The sequence below is a fragment of the Ailuropoda melanoleuca genome, chromosome 10 (assembly GCF_002007445.2).
Source record: "Ailuropoda melanoleuca isolate Jingjing chromosome 10, ASM200744v2, whole genome shotgun sequence".
NCBI classification, from domain to species: Eukaryota; Metazoa; Chordata; class Mammalia; order Carnivora; family Ursidae; genus Ailuropoda; species Ailuropoda melanoleuca.
The window spans coordinates 64,669,740-64,689,541 of NC_048227.1; the positions used below are offsets into that span (position 1 = coordinate 64,669,740).

Genomic DNA, 19,802 nt, shown 5'->3' on the forward strand with positions numbered 1-19,802 from the left:
TTATCTTTCACATATAGTACAATCAAACCTCTATTCTAAAATCCCAGAGAATTATTACAAGACAATGTTTAGCTTCTTCCAAACCAAGCAATTCTAGTTGCTTTTCACCATTTTCCCCTAACTTATGATTTCAGGGTTATTATGTTCTGTGACTTGAATCCCCTGCATAGAAATATACATAACTAGATACTTAACACAGGTTTGAGATTTGTTACCCTTTTCTGGAAGAGCTGATTATATTACATGAGGATGAAAAAGAGGTTACATTGAAGTCTGTTACTTCCGATGATGAATGGATAAACTACTCAGGAGAAGAGTAAATGGAAATAATTGGGTGTTTCTTTCCTTATAACTGAATCTTCTAACTCCTATGTAGATAGTCCACCCAAGTGCAGATCGAAGCTAAACTTGAAACAGGCTCTGAAATTCAGGGTTTGCATGCTATTTTTATTCTCCAGTTTATGTCTAAATGTAATAAATAATTTAAGAGATTTACCATCACTTCTTTCATATAAAAAAGGAAAAATCTGAAGGAGTTTAATGGTGTAGTGTAGGCAGTAAAAAGATGACACTATGAAAATTAAAATATTACTGGAGCCACGGGTTTAAAAGATTTATGAGTACTCTCTCTCCATCAAACTACCCAGCTTTTTTTTTTTAATGCTACAACATTAAATTTTTGGATCATGTTGGAAACTATAGGCCAAAACTTCTCCATAATGATGCCAAGGAAATACCATAGAACTGAACATTTCCAGATGAGCCCACAGGCAATTCCAATACCCAGGTATTTGAACCTCATTTACTATTTTTTTGAGAGTAGGTGCTTTCAATGGGAGAACACAATAACACAAGGTGAATAAGTACCCGTATTATCACCGTTCTAGTTCAAGGAATGTATTGTTGCAGGGCCCTTAAAAATCACCAGAGACACACTATCAGACAGGCTTTTTGGTCCAGAAACCATATGCTCAACTAGACTATGAAAAACCTTATTGCAGATAGGGCATATGCTGGCAAAGCCACGAATCACCAGCTGGGCGCTGCTTCCTCAAGGAAACTCCAGCTGGGTGACATTATGGCATCCTTCCAAGGGCAATGGTTCCCTTTGGGCCATCAGAGAATCAAAAGAGTTTTGGGCCCCTTATGGTTCAGTTGATCCGTGTAGTCACCATGCAGACATGTGTTGTGAGAAGATGTTGTGAATGCACTCAGCCTGATATTTTCCCATGTCTGTTCTTTGGTGTCCTTTGAGACACCACCCCCCCACGGCCCAGTTTGCAGATTGCTGGTCACTTCGATTTTACTTTGTGTTAGATGTTACACTATTCAGGTTCCACAGCTATTACGAATCCACTCTGTGCCTCTTTTGACCTTAGGTAATATAAACCTATTTCTTTCCTAACCTTCTTAAAAGAGGCTTAATGGAATTTTGAATTTTTCCTATTGCAAAAATTCTTAGGTTTTTGTCAAAAGAGATTTGAAATACCACATGAAATGATGTACTCACATCCTTCACCACCACCTCCAAATAACTGAATTACATAAATAAAACATTACATAGAAAGTGCTTTGCTACAATTTATGGGAGGTAAATTTAACAAGAACTGGCTCATTGTAGGAAAATTCAACTTATCTTTTCCCAATCTTTTTATTCTATACAGGGAAAGAAATTTATGTCAGCTTAAAAAAAATCTATTACTGCTTCTCATAACTGAATCCATTATTTTTCTCTATGACCCATCAGGCAAAAACAAGAATAACAGATTGCTTTGACAGAACCTTGAACATAAACGTCTCCAAGAATCAAACGTAGTAAGTTAAACTGGTTTCAGGTGTTGTTAAAACAAGAACGGATAACCTTCTCTATACATTTCAAAATCAGATCTTACTAAGAAAGTTATTATTATTAGTTTCTACAAAAAAGACAGATTATATAGTAGTTGAATTTTCACAATTAGATTCGGATTTAAACAAATAAAGCTGTCCTATACATAGTCAACTGATTTATAAACAATTAGTGTCGACCTTACCTTCTAAATCTTTCCTGTTTATAAAAAAAAAAGTCAAGGGGCTCTATTATCAATAGGTACACATGACCCATTTCAGTTTCAGAGAAGTCTGAATGTATGTACACACACCTACCTACATCTGGGATTTTCTCCTTAATGGATACCTATCCAGCATCTAATTTTATTCCAAAAAGCCAACCTCCCAACTTGTCTCCAGGAAAAATGGCCACATTTCTAGCTTCAGTGGCAGAACTTATTCTAAGCCAGTCGGCACATAACGTTCACATTAAGTCTATTATTCATCGGCGTATACCCCAATTTGCTAAAAGAGAAAAACGAATGATTTTCTTTAAAGATTTATTTATTTATTTGAGAGAGAGAGAGAGAGAACAGGGGGAGGAGAGCAGACAGAGAGAGAGAGAGAGTCCTAAGCTGACTCCGTGCTGAGCACAGAGCCCAACACAGGGTTCACTCTCACAACCCTGAGATCACGACCTGAGCTGAAACCAAGAGTTGGAGGCTTAACTGACTGCACCACCCAGGCGCCCCCCCAAAAGAATGATTTTTATGCAAGGTGAAAATGCAGAGAGAGCGTTTTCCCATTTTCTGCTACCAGATGAGGAGAAAAGAACAGGGAGCCCCAGCTGCTACTGAGCCATCTGTGACTTTGCGAATGAGGACAGTGCTGGTGACAGAGAAGACAGATGGAAGGAATGTGGGTCCCCGTGACTCTCACTGAAGTGCTAATGGTATGGTACCCGGAGCCCTCCCTACCTTCAGCCTTCAGTCAGATCTCACGCATGTACTTAATGCTTCAGCCACTTCGAGTGCGGGTTTCTGTAACTCTTTAGATATGTTCTCCTTCTCCTTTAAAGATGAGAGAATCTTCTGTTTCCTCATTGCTTGTTTCACTCACATTGCTTTACAGTAGAGATCTTTGAATATATACCTGATTCTGAAACTACCTTTGAGAATCCTCCCTAATCATCTTAATGGGCCACAAAATTGATCCACTCATTGCTAGAGAAGACAGTAACATTCTTACAGAGGTTAATGCATATTTAAGATGAGTAAAAACCCTCTTGTCCTACCAGACAGAAAATACAGCTTCATAATCAAGGTCAGGCATTATTCCCAGCCTCTAGATCTAAAACTGAGCTTGACCTGTACTGTAATCAATTTAAAACCCCAGCCTATATGCCAAAGGTCCATCTTTTTAAAATTATTCAGAAATACAAGCCATAGACATCCTACTGCTCTCTTCTCATTTTCCTAAACTATTTTATACTTATTTCTCAGATTTTGCAGGCTATTAGATGTTTCTCGCATACTTCCATAGATAATAACTCATCCGTTTTGCAATCTGATTCTTAACATTAGGAGATTAAAACTAATGCAGATGATTCTCAGATGACACATACTGAGGTACAGAAAATCCCATCATTTCCTTCTACAAAATGAGAGAAATTTTAATTCTTTTTCTCAACAGCTGCTTCATTTTTTTATGCACAGGAAAAAAATATGTGCAATTACTCCAAGTACAATCAAGTCATTTCACATGGCTTTACCATCATTGTAGTTACAGGATATTTTAAAAGAGAAAAAAAAAAATCTCAAAGCACAGGTCCTGCTGTGCAGCAAAGCAATCAGATTCCTTCATAATAACAGCCTGATGGGATTCAGCAATCCGAGGAATAATGAATAACCACTTTAATCAGTAAACAGGAAAATGCTACAACAGTCACTGAGTAAAAATTGACTATCATCTGTTGATCCTCTTGATCGGTATTTCAAACAATAAATAGAAATGTAAGTATTTTTTAAAAAGAAAAATAACTGTGTTTATGTGTTTGATTTTTGCCAGGCAGTGATAAAATATCATCTTAGACTGTCCTGCAGTGTTGCCCAGTCAATGAAATGCACATATAATTTTTTTCAGAATACATGGCCAACTCGACCCTATCACTTGAATATGTCAAGGTAAGCTCTTCTGGCAGTTGATTAATAAGGTTCTATTTCTGGACTGATTATTGAACTCTCTCGTTACTTCATTATTTAATGTTCTTCTTCAGTGTTCATCTTACGAAGTTATCTGTATCTGAAAACGAAAAGTCTGTTTCAAAATAGTCTTCAAGTTTCCAATGCAGTTTCTCAAATGTTGGCCGTTCCTTAGGCTCTGCGTTCCAACACTCCCACATGATGTTGTAGAATTGTGGTGGACAGTTAGGTGGCTGAGGGAGTCTATAGTTTTGACCCAACATCTGGATTACCTGAGCACCTGTCATGCCTAAATAACATAGAACGGAACCAACAAAAAACAAGGTAAAGATCAGGGTCTTAAATTCATAGATAATTATATTCAAGAGTACAAAGCAAACCGATTTCCTTGGTGAACCTATGAGGTCTACCATCCCCTTCCCAGGCTGCAGAGATTAAACTAAATCTTGCAGCAAGTAACGTCTATAAGACTGCAATTCAAGAGCAAAGGAGAAAGAGGCAATAAACTCCCTCATTAATGCAAATCATCATCATCAAATTTTATCTATTATGCTCCCACAGGCACATGGTGTGGTCAGCCCCATAACTCTGCCCTCTAAGTCTGGGCAAAGCAGTTAAAGTCACACCTAAGTAAGTGACCTGCAGCAGAAAGGCCCACTTCAGAATTAATTACTCACCACTATAAGGCATTTTGCCATAAGTAATGATTTCATAAAGAAGGATTCCAAATGACCACACATCGGACTTAATGCTGAATTTATTAGCGCGAATGGCTTCGGGCGCAGTCCACTTCACTGGCAGCTTTATTTCGTGTTTGGATTCATAGATGTCTTCATTATCTACCTGCTAAGGCATTAAGGAATCAAGCCAAGTTCAAGTGACATATATATATATTTTTTTTTTCTTTTCTTCTTCTTTTTTTTTTTTTTGTGCTACCTTGTTCATCTGTAACCTGCTTCACATTAAAATTTAGAGGGAAGGGAGCCTGGGTGGCACAGCGGTTAAGCGTCTGCCTTCAGCTCGGGGCGTGATCCGGCTTTCCAGGATCGAGCCCCACATCAGGCTCCTCCGCTATGAGCCTGCTTCTTCCTCTCCCACTCCCCCTGCTTGTGTTCCCTGTCTCGCTGTGTCTCTATCTCTGTCGAATAAATAAATAAAATCTTTAAAAAAAAATTTAGAGGGAAAATATTCAAAAAGAGCTTAGTTCAATTGATAATTACAGTAGCAAATTCCAAATCTGGCTTATAAGGCTGAGAAATCTATGAGAAGTCGTTAATAAAATATTATTTAAGAGCCTACTATGTGCTAAAAACAGCACTGACAGGAGCACTCTACTACATATGGGAGAACTCACGTGTGATGGTCTTCAGCAAATTAAAAAAAAAAAAAAATGAAAGCGAAGTCTGTCTGTTTCCAGACTTACTGCTGGTATTGGAGAGCCACTGACTTTAATAATTACCATGTTGCCACTTTCTAATACTGAAAAGTAGGATCCAAATGATTTAAATTAATATATCAAGTCCCTGGGGATCTAATTAACTTATTTAAAAAAGAAATAACGAATTCATAAAAATAAAAGAGAATTACTTATATGTTGTGTTTCACGTTCCACAGCCACAGTGTAGGGCACAATGTAGAAATTAAAAATTAAATTCAGAGTAAAAGGCCTATTAGTATATCACTTATGTCAGTGTCTTTTGGCCTGATGTCATGACACAGGGAGAGGGGCAGGAATTAAAAAGTCGATGATTGCTGAAGAATTCTGGCAGCATGAATATTAATTTGGCAGAAAGTGAGCAAAGGTGGCTGGGGTAACTATACAAAATAATGCTGCTTTTTGTAAGGAAAACGGAGGCGAACAGCAGAGGCTACTGTACTGAAAAAGCAGACCATTAATCCAACCACAAACAAATCATGTACTTTCCCATCTGGTTAGGCATCATTTTCTCTGTTTCCTTCTCCTTCGTGAAGAAATAAAAGCAGGAGGTCGTTTATCTGTAAGGCCCTGGGTTACTGAAGTGCTCTAGGGACCACAGAACTTGGAGAAACATTATTTTGAAGAACAACAGTACATTAGTCTGCTGGTATGTTAGACTTTTGACCTGTGACAAAACCTAATTAAAACAAAACAAAATTTACCTTAAAAACCCTTGCAAGTCCAAAATCTGCAACTTTGTAGATATTATGTTCGCCAACCAGGACATTTCTGGCAGCCAGATCTCTGTGAATGTAGTTCTGGGACTCCAGATAAGCCATCCCAGAGGCAACCTGCGCGGCCATATCTACCTGCTGAGTCAGATGGATTTTTGTTCCAGCATCATCTGAGCAATGAGAGAAATAAGAGACTGACTTTGGAGAATATGTGAATTATTGAAGTGAATTCTGAGGATTCTGGTGAATGAGCTGTCAGTGGGATTAAGTGCCATAGCACTGATCTGTTGAGCAAAGAAACGTAATCAATACAGACCATTCATTTCCTGTGAAGGGTTAATGAAGCAACAATTTTCAGAGTCCAAACACATTCCAAAGCTGAGGCCCTCACTCCCCTGAAGGAACATTACACAGAGAAAGAAACAACAGTACCACATCATTCGAACACAGCTCCAAAGATCTGAAAGAGTCCAGGTATTGCCATTTTCCATAGCACGCATCACTGACTCAACTCTTTATGGAAATTCTTTACTCGGTTGCCTCTAGATTTCCTTCAAACATTTCAGAGTTTGTTTTAGTCACTGAAGCTATAAAATAATACTAATTTGCATGGCTGAGCCAATGAAAAGTTCTCATTCTTCCAGTATATTGGGTTTTCTTTTCCTTATCATATTGTTCTTAAAAACTAGCTCACTAACAAAAATGAAGGGTCTATCAGTAGTTATAAAATGTGTAAATTACGTTTGTACTCCATTAAGCCTGATATACTTTTTATTTTATTTCCTTTTTTAAGCCTATTATTCTTAGAAATAATTCGCTCGGGGCGCCTGGGTGGCACAGCGGTTAAGCGTCTGCCTTCGGCTCAGGGCGTGATCCTGGCGTTATGGGATCGAGCCCCACATCAGGCTCCTCTGCTATGAGCCTGCTTCTTCCTCTCCCACTCCCCCTGCTTGTGTTCCCTCTCTCGCTGGCTGTCTCTATCTCTGTCAGATAAATAAACAAAATCTTAAAAATAAATTTAAAAAAAAAAAAGAAAAAAAGAAATAATTCGCTCATCTCTCCAGGAATGGACAAGCCTTTAATAGACATAGTTTCCAACACTAACTCATCCTCCGTAGTTAAGTATAGGAAAGCTAGGCAGTAGACTTGGTTTGAGCATTAGTAGAGAGGGTAGTGTTATTCTGTGCTGGCTCTGTGCGGTGGGGTCAGTCTTCCCTGGATACTGTTTCGCTGCCATACTGTTAGTAGATGTCTTCAGATTTCTGGAGAATTAAAAAGGTCTCCTATAAATCCAAGCTATCATCATCTCTGACTCAATAAGCCAAATATTACCAAAGCTGTGTTGAATTCATGGTCAAGAGTCTTAGATGCAACTTGACTTGAAAGGCAGGTATAGCTCAGGGTTAGAAAACTGGCTTGAAGCTGGAGTGCCAGGACCTAGATCAGAGCTTTGCCTCCGTTTCTTCATCTATATAGTGGTCATTGTAATTACCTTAGGGTATTTGTCGTTAAAATGAGAATTAAAATGAGTTAATACATGTAAAGCACACAGAGCCTGGCACCTAGAAAGAACTCAGTAAATCCTATTTTTTTGTCATTTTATTGTCATTGCTGCTGCCTACACAGAACTAAACAGTTTAGGAATGTTTAAGGTAGAGATGCATATGGATTACGCAAATGGAAATACCTAAATGAAGACAAACATTTGGGTCTGGCGTTCACATGCAGCTAAAGATACCAACTTAACAGTCATTGTTTATGGGTAGGAGTTAAACATTAAAAGTGGGTGAGACTGTTAAGTGACAGAATCATGAGAAACACCAATATTTAGGTGAACAGAGGAAAACAAACCTACAAGAAGACTGAGAAGAATCAGCCAGAAGAATGAAAGAAAAACCAGAAGAGAGCATCCTAACAGTCAAAGGTTTTGAGAAAGTCACCACCATTGTCAGATTCCACAAATAAGTCCAGCAAGATAAGGTCTAAGAGGTATTTATTAAATATTACTAGGGAGTCACTGGTGACCTTAGTGGCAGGAAGAGCATTTTTCACTGGAGATGGGGGACAAGGGGTTGAGGGCAGAACGGGAGCTGAGGACATGGAGACAGCAAGAGGAGATGTCAATTTCCAAACCCTAGCCAAGAAGGGAAGACAACAGGGAGTTGGCAGAGTGTAAGTCAAGGGAAAGCAATTAGCAGGAAATTCATGATTGTGAGGGGCTGTCAATGATATGGTACTCAGGGGTTTCTGGAGTGCTAGCCACGTTCTCATTCTTGATTTGTACAGTGGCCGTACCGTTGTTGACTTGCTCACTTTTAATTAAAGATAAATTATATTATATAATGTATGTTCTTTATGTATGCCATCTTTTCAATAAAAAATGAAATAAATAGGGGCGCCTGGGTGGCTCAGTCAGTTAAGCATTTGCCTTTGGCTCAGGCCATGATTCCAGAGTCCTGGGATTGAGCCCCTCATCAGGCTCCCTGCTCAGTGGAGTGTCTGCTTCTCCTTCTGCCTGCCGCTCCCCCTGCTTGTGCTCTCGTCTCTCTCTCTCTGTCAAATAAATAAATAAAAATCTTTTAAAAAATGAAATAAACAGAGTTGAGGACATTGTTTTTAAATGGTATAGAGCTAAGCACTGTGTGTGTGTATGTATACATACATATATATTTATTTTTTTAACACAAGCAGCATATTTAAATACAATGTATAGTGAAACTAAGTGCTCACTGACCCATTTGTCCTATTCTTCCCAGGCAAACATAGATGACTATTTACTCCATCTTCCCTAGCAGTTAAATTGGGCCATGTCACTAATTCTGCACACTGCAATGTGTGCAAGTGAGGACGCTCATCACTTACAGGCCTGATCCTTAAAATCTCCCACATTTTTTTGGCTAGAAGAAATACACTTTGAAATGGCAGAGCCACATGATGGAAGGGGTCTAAATTCCTATGTCACCACTTAAAGAAAGCCGTGCAGAAGAGCAAGTCTGATGCATATAAAAAATGCGTATTTTTGTTAAGTCACAAAATGTTTGAATGTTATAGCAGCTAACAGTGATTATTCAGTCTAAAATGAGATGTAAGCCAAAAGACAAAACATAACTTTTTTTTAAAAAGAGCCACCTGGGTGGCTCAGTTGGTTAAGTGTCTGCCTTTTGCTTGGGTCATGATCTCAGGGTCCTAGGACTGAGCCCCATGTTGGGGAGTATGCTTCTCCCTCTTCCTCTGCCCCTCTCCTCTGCTTGTACCCCCTCTCTCTCTCTCAAATAAATAAAAAGATTTTATTTATTTACTTATTTATTAATTGAGAGGGAGAGCAGAGGGAGGGGCAGAGGGAGGGAGAGAATCTCAAGCAGACTCTGCACTAAGCATGGAGCCCGTCACAGGGTTCGATCTCACACCTGAGATCATGGCCTGAGCCAAAATCAAGAGCCTGACGCTTAACCAACAGAGTCACCCAGGCGCCCCAAAGACAAAGCATAACTTAGTGTGCAGCATGATGGCAAAGCACTGCTGCTGTATTGGCCAAAATAGCTATACCTTTTGATACCAAATTAACTCAATATGAAAAGAAATGCCAAAAAGTTAAGATAAACTAGTTCTAGGTCAAGTGACAGGCAGTTTCTAAAATGGCTACTGATATTCTCTATCTCCTGGTATTTGTGCTTTTACGAAATTCCCTTCCATTAAATGTGGTTTGGACCACTGACGCACTTTTAACAAATAAAATATGGCAGAAGTGATGGGGTATCACTTCCAAGATAAGTTATGAAGGACTGTGGCTTCATCTTGCAGGAACTCTCCTCTCTCTTGCTTTCTCACTGGCTCACTCTGATGAAGCCAGCTACCATGTTGTAAGTTGCCTTATGAAGAGGTCCATGTACCAAGGATCATAGGGCAGCTTCAGGCCAACAGGCAGCAAGGAACTGGCTTCCTCAATCCAACAGCCCCGGAGAAACCAATTCCTGCCAACAATCACATGAGTGAGTTTGGAAATAGATCAACCTCCCCTTGAGCCTTCAGATAACCGAAGCATCTGCCAACACCTGACTGTAGCTTTGTGAGAAACCCAGACACAGAAGACCCAGCTCAGCTGTACCTGCATTCCCGACCACAGAAACTGTGAGATAATAAATGTCTGCTGTTTTAATCCACTAAGTTTTGGGTAATTCGTTGTGCAGCAATAGATACTGAATACAGGTTCGCGTTAAGAAAATAATGCCAGTGCTATGCATACAGTTAAAAGCATAGACTAAGTACAGAGCCAGACTTCCTGGGTTTGAATTCTGGCTCAACCACCTCGGATAAGTTATTGACCTCTCCATCCCTCAGTTTCTTCCACCCTAAGGTGGAAATGATAATAATAATAATAATAATTCTCATTTCATCCAGTTGTTAGAAGAATGAATTAAGTGAATATTTGTACAATACTTAGAAAAATGCCTGGCAGGAGCGCCTGGGTGGTTAAGCAGGTGATTAATCTTAATCAGTCGATTAAGCATCCCATTCTTGGTATCAGCTCAGGTTATGATCTCAGGGTCGTGGGATGGAGCCCCACATCTGGCTCTGTGCTCAGCACAGAGTCTGCTTGTCCCTCTCTCTCTTCCTCTGTAATTCCTCCCCTCCCCCTGCCACTCACATGCTTTCTCTCTCTCAAATAAGTAAAAAAATAAATACATAAATAAATACATCAAGAAAGAAACAAAGAGAGAAAGAAAAAGAAAGAAGGAAGGAAGGAAGGAAGGAAGGAAGGAAGGAAGGAAGGAAGGAAAAGAAAGAAGGGAAGATAAATGCCTGGCATGTAGTAAATACAGTGTTTTTTTAAAGAAAAAAAAATTGAATATATATGCACCTCTCCTACCACTATTCCATATGGCTGATTTTCACCACATCACCTCATTTCATACTCAGAACTACATGAAGTACTATTGTTATTATTTGTCCCCTTTCAGAGGAGTTTCTGCTACTTAGAAGAACAGGTAATAAGTTGTAGAATGGAGACTCAAGTTTGATCATGTTTGAGGTTGAAATCTCATGCTCTTAAAAACTATTCTATCCTCCTCCCTAAAACTTACCTTATACATGATTCTTTTTTTTTTTTAAAGATTTTATTTATTTATTTGACAGAGATAGAGACAGCCAGCGAGAGAGGGAACACAAGCAGGGGGAGTGGGAGAGGAAGAAGCAGGCTCATAGCGGAGGAGCCTGATGTGGGGCTCGATCCCATAACGCCGGGATCACGCCCTGAGCCGAAGGCAGAGGTTCAACCACTGTGCCACCCAGGCGCCCCTATACATGATTCTTGAGCACATGAATGTTGGGGCTACAGATGTAGTCAGCTAAAGAGTATCTCAGTGAAAACACTCCTGTCTACTTCAGTCCATCTAAGTGAACTGTCCATGAGATTGATGAACAACATGCTAGGACTTTATTTATTTTTAAAAAATATGTATGCATATAAAAAAATGCAGACATTTATCCTCTTTAAATTTTAGTAAGAAATACCTGACATCAAATACCCTCAATGCTAAAGTTTTTTGACAAGGCCTCTTCCATTTTGGAGAAATTTATTACAAAAAAATATTTAGCCAAGCTTAGGGACTACAAAGATGGTTCTATGGAAAAATATGTATGTCATTTCAACTATCAAATATGGCATCTAATCCTATTACAATGATATAAAAAGTTTTCATTGACAGGCACAATAGAGAGGAAAATTGAGTAATAACACATTTTCTATCCTGAAAGACTGCAGTGGCCTAGGAACTGCCCAAGTAAACCTCAGAACACACTTCTGATACAACAGCCAGTTGTCAGAACTGATATAAAGGTTCACAGGCCTGTGACAATTTACATCTGCAACAAGAAAACATTTTCAATTATGTTCCATTACTCAAGAGTCTTTCATCTGATAAGGGTTATCATGATGGGCTGTTTAAGAGTGGCAGACTCATTTTAAGATCACTGTTGAATTTAAGCCCTCTTGATTGGAAAGGGATTGTCTGTAACGAGCGTCTCTACATTACTCTTCATGGCTACTAAGTATCTCAGCAAATGAAGGCCTTGGTAAACTTGACCCTGAAGGTCCAACTCAGAACATGACCGGGTTTGTGCTCATTCCTGAGTAAAACACAAAAATCCTCAATGCCAAAGGAGTTTGTCATTAATACGTGGATCTTGTCAAGCTGACACCAAGGGTCTCAAAAAACCCGAGTCTTGATATTAGGGTCAGAATAGTCCCACTTAATTTCTCCATTAATTTTCTTATTCAGTCAGTCAACACATAATTAATGCACACCTTCTATGGGCCTGACACTGTTCTGTCACTAAAACAAAGAAAAATCTCTGTCCTCATGGAGTTGTATTTTAGAAGATACTTACAGTAAGCCACATAACAAAGTCATACATTATAAGATGATCAGCAGTTAAGAAAACAAAAAAGCAGGAAAGAAGTGTACAAAGAGACAGAAGAAGCAGATTAAATTTTAGAATTCAGAGGGTGACCAGTGAAGGACTTACCACAATGGGAATGTCTGAGGAAACACTTTACAGAACTGAGGAAGTGAGCTACATGGATATTAACGGGGAGCAGGATTTCAGATAGAGAAAGGAGCAGGTGCAAAGGGCCTGAAGGAAAGCACGCGTGGGAGATATAAAGAGCAGCAAATGGCAGTGCGGCTGACACAGCGTCAAGGGAGACAAGGGAGACGTTGGGGGAGATGTGGAGACAAAGGAGAGAGGTAATGGAGAGCCAGGCCATGTAAGACATTAGAGGTTGGACACAGAGAACCAGTGGGAGTCACTGAGGCTTTGAACTGAGGAGGGACACGATCTGATTTACACTTTAACAGGATCTCTCCAACTCCTGTGTTGAGAAGAGACTGAAAGGAGCAAGAACCAAAAGAGGGAGACCACTTAGGAGGCTGCCGCACTATCTAGGAGAGAGCTGACGATGGCTTGGACCAGGGTGGGCATGCAGAGAGGTGGCAAAATCCTGGATATACTTTGAAAAAAGTCAATTGGATGTGCTGATTGGCTAGACGGAAGCTGTGAGAAGAAGTAGAGATGATCCACGAGATTAGGCTGAGTGTTGACATCATTAAAGAAGGAAAGACCAGAAGAGTAGCAGATTATTGAGGATAATATAAGATCAGTTTTGGACATGTTGTTTTGACATTTTTAATGGACATATGTGTAGAAATTCTGGCTGTTCACATTTATTTTTTTCTCCTTTCAACTACGTTAGAGGACTGTACTTCCCTATTCCCTCTGACTTGATTTGACCAAATAAAAAGGCACAGAAGTTATCTCTGCATCTCCTGGTTGGAGCTCTAAAAGCCAGAGTGATTTTAGTCCCATCCCAAGGTGATCAGAACACCTGAGCCACCAACCCATCTATTTTGCACATATAGCATGAGCAGGAAATAAATGCCTCTGGGATTTGGGAGAGTGGATGTTGCTGCATCACACCTATGTTATCCAGAGAAGCAGTCAAGAAGTCAAGAAGGCAGGTGGATTTATGATTCTAAAGTAATGGAGGGATGTAATTTGAGAAATCTTTGATACATAAACGTTATTTAACCCTGAGACTGACTGAGATTAGCAAGGGAACTAGTGATATTGCAGAATTCCAAGATATTGAGAGGTCTGAGAGATGAGAGAAATCACATAGATGGGAGAAAAACCAACAAAAAAGGAGGAAAAGCCATTGAGTAAAGTGTCCTGGAAGCCAAATGAAGGAAGTGTTTCCATTATTTCAAGTCCATTGAAATAAATGCTGCGAATAGGTGTGAGGACTAAGAACTGACTATTAGATTTACCACGGTGAATGTTACAAGTGCCCTTGACAAAAAGCATTTTTGTTAAAGATGACCCAAGATGGCTACTATACATTTGTCCCTGGGAATAAGGCAAAAGGGGTCAATGGCTGAGGTTAGTCTTTCTCTGGTGGCTAATATATTCTGATACTGTTAAATCTGATAACTTTATGCAAAGGAGCTAGGCATATTTTTTAACAGCATTTAACAGGCCCAGTTCTTTGTTCCTCTTCTCCACTTCTGTGATTTAATACCACCAGCTTCACAAGTCACCCTGAAATCAGAGCATACTCTTATCTTTCTAATATCTTTGCTCTATTATGCTCCCCTCCCTTTACCTGTACACGTTCTATCAACCCCACTCTGACATTTCAGGAAAGCACAGAAAAAGTCTCTTTTAAGCATGAATTATTCTCTCAGTACTTGATCTCCAATACTTTGAACATCTCATTTTAATACTCATTATACTGTTGCGTATTAAATTATTCATTTGTAATAAACATCAAAATTTCACAATGCCCTTAAGTCTTCTCTGACTACAGGAAGCAAATGTAGAAATAAAGCAACAGTATATTTCTGCTTTTTAGTCTGAAAACTCTAATGTTGCCTAGCAGCGGAAGTATTTTAAACACCAACAAGTACGATGTTGTCAAACACTGGCAAAGGAGAAAGAATGAGGGTACCTCTCCCTCTGTTCCTCCAAAAGTATTCCATTTCCCCTAATTCTGGACCATAGAACAAACTGGTTCATGACTGATAATGTTCCACTGGTTACTGCAGGAAACAAAACACCATGTAAAACATCCATTCTTCAGTTTTCTACATTACATTTACGTACTCCAATATGTCTATTATGAACAATTTATTCTTGACTACATAAATAGTTTTCCTCCTTGTGGTACACAGTATATATCCTATTAAAGTGCAGTTGAGCCATTCAATGTTAAGACATTCATTCTCACAGAAATACACAGAGTAAATATCCTTTGGGTTATAGAAGTCTTGCTAAATCGACATTTATAGGACTAGCTAAACTAAATTCCTCTTTTTTTCCCCCATTATGAAGTCTTTAGCTTACTTTGGAGATATTCTTGCAGACTTCCATGTCTCATCAACTCTGTAATAATATAAATTGGATCTTCTAAAGTGCAAACAGCATAAAGCTGGATAAGCTTTGGATGTCTTAGATTCTTCATTATCTGTGCTTCCCTCAGGAAGTCATTTGGATCCATTGAACCTGAAACAAGAAAAGGAGGAAATCACTTTAAGTTATTGAGGCATTCCTATCCTCACAGCAGTCTGGTGGGAATCACCAAGATTGCTTCCTGCTTCTCAGTAAAGTATAAGCATTGGTGTCACAAATCTTCAGATTTATCAAAGAGGAGAATCAGTCCAGCCAGGGCAACCTAATAACTGAAATGTTGGGGCATCAAGGGGGTGTAATTTATGTGTTATGACCTATAGGTGAAGAGAGGTTGATCCAGGTCCATATGAAAAATGAAGGGAAAAGGAGTGACTGACAGTCTAATTGATAAAACAAGCCCAGAAAATTAAGAACACAAAGAGAAGACATTCCATTACCATGAATGCTGGAGGACACTGAATGTTTAATTACTGCAGCCAGAGCCTTTTGGTCCAGGATCCAGAGAAGACTGATAGCTGCCCTATCCTTGGTACCCACTGTGGGAACAGCTGGATAACAATCCTGAAGCAATGACATTCTACCATATTTATGTCCTTAATTCTGTAGAGATGTCTGGTAGAGGCCAAGCAGAAAACATTCAAGGACTACACCCAAAACTTAGTTGTTGTTGTTGTTGTTGTTGTTTTTACCAGTCTTATATGTCTAACTTGAATTTGATCTTCAACATTTTCTCCTATATTAATACTTCTGAAGTCAGACTCTAAAGAGCTTACAAAATAATAAGGGAGACAGTATTGGGACCTATTTTGAAGACTCACCTACAATTAAGTTGTATTTTAAGGGCTCAACTCTTACCATGCAAAGTGCCAAGTAGTTAACAACAAAGAAGTCTATAAGAAGGAAAGATACCTGGAGTTTACATTTCATCAGCAATCTTTAAAAATCTTTCAATTTTTTTTTTAAGCTATGATATTTCAGAGACATTACTGTAACTGAAGGAATACTGTCATTTCACATCTCAGTATTCACTATGGATAGTGCAAATATCATTTCCACTGATGCTCAGAGAGACTGTCTGTCTCATGATGAAGACTTCATGACTGATATTTGAACCCAGGCATGGATAAGCTTTGACACTCTAAGGTAACACTCCGATTTATTTATTAATATGAAGTTAAGAAGAGTTACACGTGGGGCGCCTGGGTGGCACAGCGGTTAAGCGTCTGCCTTCGGCTCAGGGCGTGATCCCGGCGTTATGNTTTATTTATTAATATGAAGTTAAGAAGAGTTACACGTGGGGCGCCTGGGTGGCACAGCGGTTAAGCGTCTGCCTTCGGCTCAGGGCGTGATCCCGGCGTTATGGGATCGAGCCCACATCAGGCTCCTCTGCTGGGAGCCTGCTTCTTCCTCTCCCACTCCCCCTGCTTGTGTTCCCTCTCTCGCTGTCTCTATCTCTGTCAAATAAATAAAATCTTTAAAAAAAAAAAAAAAAAGAAGAGTTACACATGACTTACAGATCATTTCACAGAAAGCATTTAGGCAGTCCATCCTTTGGTATTCCCTTGTGAGAGTAGAAGTTCAGAACACAGGCTTGGTCAAACTCTGGATTCTGATCAAATCCTAGCTCACTGTGTGATCGTCAGCAAGTTACCAAATGACTCCGAACTTCAATTTCTTCATCTGTAAAACCCTACTAATAACGCTACTGATATCATAATATCATCGCCAGGAAACAGCAATACCTGGCATATATAATTCAATGTCTACTGGCCATTATTTGTATTATTGTTAATATGCATCCTCTATGAAAAATCAAACACATCAACGATAAGTATTTTCTCACAGACTGAGGAGAGGAAGGAGCAAGGACTCAAAGAGGGAGAATAGAGAAAAATAACCTATTCTCATTTCCTTCATGATTTTCTGTGCTTCCTCCATTCCATGCCTAGCATTGGTTTGCTCCACAGCATCAAATAGTGGCAAAATGGAGCTGAGAAGAAAAGAGGCACCCGAAACATAATAAAGGACTTTCTTCTTGTTACAATCAGTTTGGCCTATGGTTAAATATGGATATAGTGGCCCTACTCCACCCCAAAATAATCTGATTCATGAAGCTTCCAGTGATAAAAGCAATTCTGATCACCATTCAGGCAATTTATATATACAGTATATTTCTACCCTAATGCTTTGGTAGACATTAGACTCGTGGAATGCAGGACACCCAAATCATTGCCAAATCAGACTGCGCACAAGAGCTGGACCCCCGGGACATCAGAAGCCTCTGCAGGTGACATTTGCTCAGAGCACTCCATAGCTACGCTGGTTACAGCTGACCAGCTGCACAGCAGAGACCTAATTTCAACTCAGCTAGTAATGCAACATTAAATATTAATTTTTGCCTGTCAAAGCCACTGTGGGAGTTGATTTCAGGCTCGTCTTTATTGCGTGGTAGTCTGCTAAGCAATAAATAGCTGCTAAGATTGATTAATGGCCCCAGTGAAGTGAAGACATTTAACCAATCACCAAAGCTGTTTGCTGCTATTACACTGTAAATCAATAATAGTAATTCCTGTTGGAGAGAAAACTATTGTGGCTTTTTCTTTTTTTTTTAAATATAAGAAATAAAATTTTTTTTTTTTTTTTTTTTTTTTTTTGGTTTTCTTTTGACCTCTAGAAGGCCTTCTTTAATGTTAGGATGAATAGCTAGCTGCTTTGTTTTTGGAAAAGAATGATTAGATTGGGAAATAAAGCTTAGGTTCAATTGTCAGCAAGATTAAGATTCAAAATAATATATATGCAGTGATCGGGAGACGCTCAGGTGCTGGAATAGACCGTCCTCACCTGGACGGCTCACGTGACATCTGGCCTTTCAGAAGTGCTTCTCCACCACTTCTGAAGGCAGTATGTAGATGCTGAGACAGAAGTCCTGCCCGAGCGAGTCTGCACCTCAGTGGACACCTGTCGGCAGCCCCACTGAAGCTAACAGTTATTAAGAATTCACTGCATAGGGGCGCCTGGGTGGCACAGCGGTTAAGCGTCTGCCTTCGGCTCAGGGCGTGATCCCGGCGTTATGGGATCGAGCCCCACATCAGGCTCCTCCGCTGGAAGCCTGCTTCTTCCTTTCCCACTCCCCCTGCTTGTGTTCCCTCTCTTGCGGGCTGTCTCTCTCTGTCAAATAAATAAATTAAACCTTTATAAAAAAAAAAAGAATTCACTGCATAGATTTATACACATTGACTCAATTTGTCCTCATAAACCCCTGCGAAGTAGGAGCTATTATGGTTCCCACTTCCAGATGAGGAGATTCAAAAGATTAATAAACTGTCCAATGTCACAGGCCAGAGCCGAGGTTGAACTCAGGTCTGGCTTAAAACCAACTTTGTGCTTCTACTGTTACACCAGGGCCGCCCCGACTTTCTCACTTCATGGAACCTTCACTGTCTCAGGAACTTTTTTCATAATGCCCCTTAAGCCAATACCTGATGGTTTTATCGATTACTTGGTTAAATCAAAGCAACTTTAAAAGTATTTGTGTCCTAACAACTTAATATCCGTTTTAAAAAGTAATACAGATAAATCAAAAGAAAAAATAATTTTTATTTCATTCTTAACCACAATTACTTACAAAAGAGACACATGCATCTATGGGGCACAGCATAATTCCTCAAGTCTTGGAAGCAGATAGAACATGGCTCCCCTCATTCCTGCCCCACATTGATTTTTGCTTGGATGTAGCATGGGATCCCAGTCCCCACCAAAAACCCATTTTCACAAAGATATGATGTCAGTAAAAGGAATGTAACACAATCTGATATTGAACTGTGTGGTATTCAAGCTATTTACCTCAAAACTTTTAAATATCCTGTGATATCCCTGTGAATTCACTGTGGTGTCCCATGTGCCTTGGCACACAGTTTGGGAATCATGGTGCTATACCAGATTGCTACCCAGCAGCACCCAGATGCTCAAGTCTGCCACCAGGAGGCTTTCCAAACCCTTAAGGATTCTGGGTTAGGTAAAGAATGAAGGTCCAGCAGAGAACTTACACTCTAGCCTCCGGTTATATTCCTGCCTATGTTATTAGAAGTAGATGTGAGACGACTACAGTAATGTCACACTATCATAGAATGTCACTTCCCTGGGGTGATGCAACAGTGGTAGATGTGGGTTCAAATTGCAGCCTTGCCACTGACTGACCTTACAGTACAATAATAATAATAATAATAATAATAATAATAATAATTAAAATAAGAAGATTTTCCTGGTCGCTTACTATGAACCAGACATTATTCAAAGCATTTGCACCAATGACCCTCTTTTTTGCAAATGATAAAACTGAGACTTAAAGTAGTTTAAAACTTTACCCATGTTTATATGGCTAGTAAGTTTTAGGAAAGTTACTTAATCTTTCTAAATTTTCTTATCCTGCTTTTAAAATGGAGGGCATGGGGCGCCTGGGTGGCATAGCGGTTAACGTCTGTGTACTTTTAATTTCCACGATAGGACAAAGGAAGATGGAAGAAAAAAATAGTTCCTACATTTCCATATATGAGGGCTTTTAGATGGACCCTTTTACCTTTTAATCATAAACAATTAGTATTTCGTAAAATTGTTTCTCCCTGAAGATCTCCAAGGTTCGAAGGTTTTAAGTATTTTCAGTAAAGTCAGTATTTT

The 19,802-nt window shown here is 39.4% G+C and overlaps 1 protein-coding gene across 2 annotated transcripts in view; it reads right to left on the minus strand.

The window, feature by feature from the left end:
- Positions 1 to 2,464: 2,464 nt before the first annotated feature.
- Positions 2,465 to 19,802, minus strand: part of FRK (fyn related Src family tyrosine kinase) — a 102,282-nt gene continuing 84,944 nt past the window's right edge. The window contains exons 5-8 of one of the 2 annotated variants that reach the window (XM_019809344.2): positions 15,063 to 15,221; positions 6,150 to 6,331; positions 4,688 to 4,856; positions 2,465 to 4,299 (exon numbers count right to left, since the gene is read on the minus strand). In XM_019809344.2, coding sequence (XP_019664903.1) covers positions 4,088 to 4,299; positions 4,688 to 4,856; positions 6,150 to 6,331; positions 15,063 to 15,221 — 722 coding nt within the window. In that variant the 3' untranslated portion in view covers positions 2,465 to 4,087. The remainder of the gene's footprint in view (positions 4,300 to 4,687; positions 4,857 to 6,149; positions 6,332 to 15,062; positions 15,222 to 19,802) is intronic. The other variant, XM_002928639.4, reaches the window with a different exon arrangement.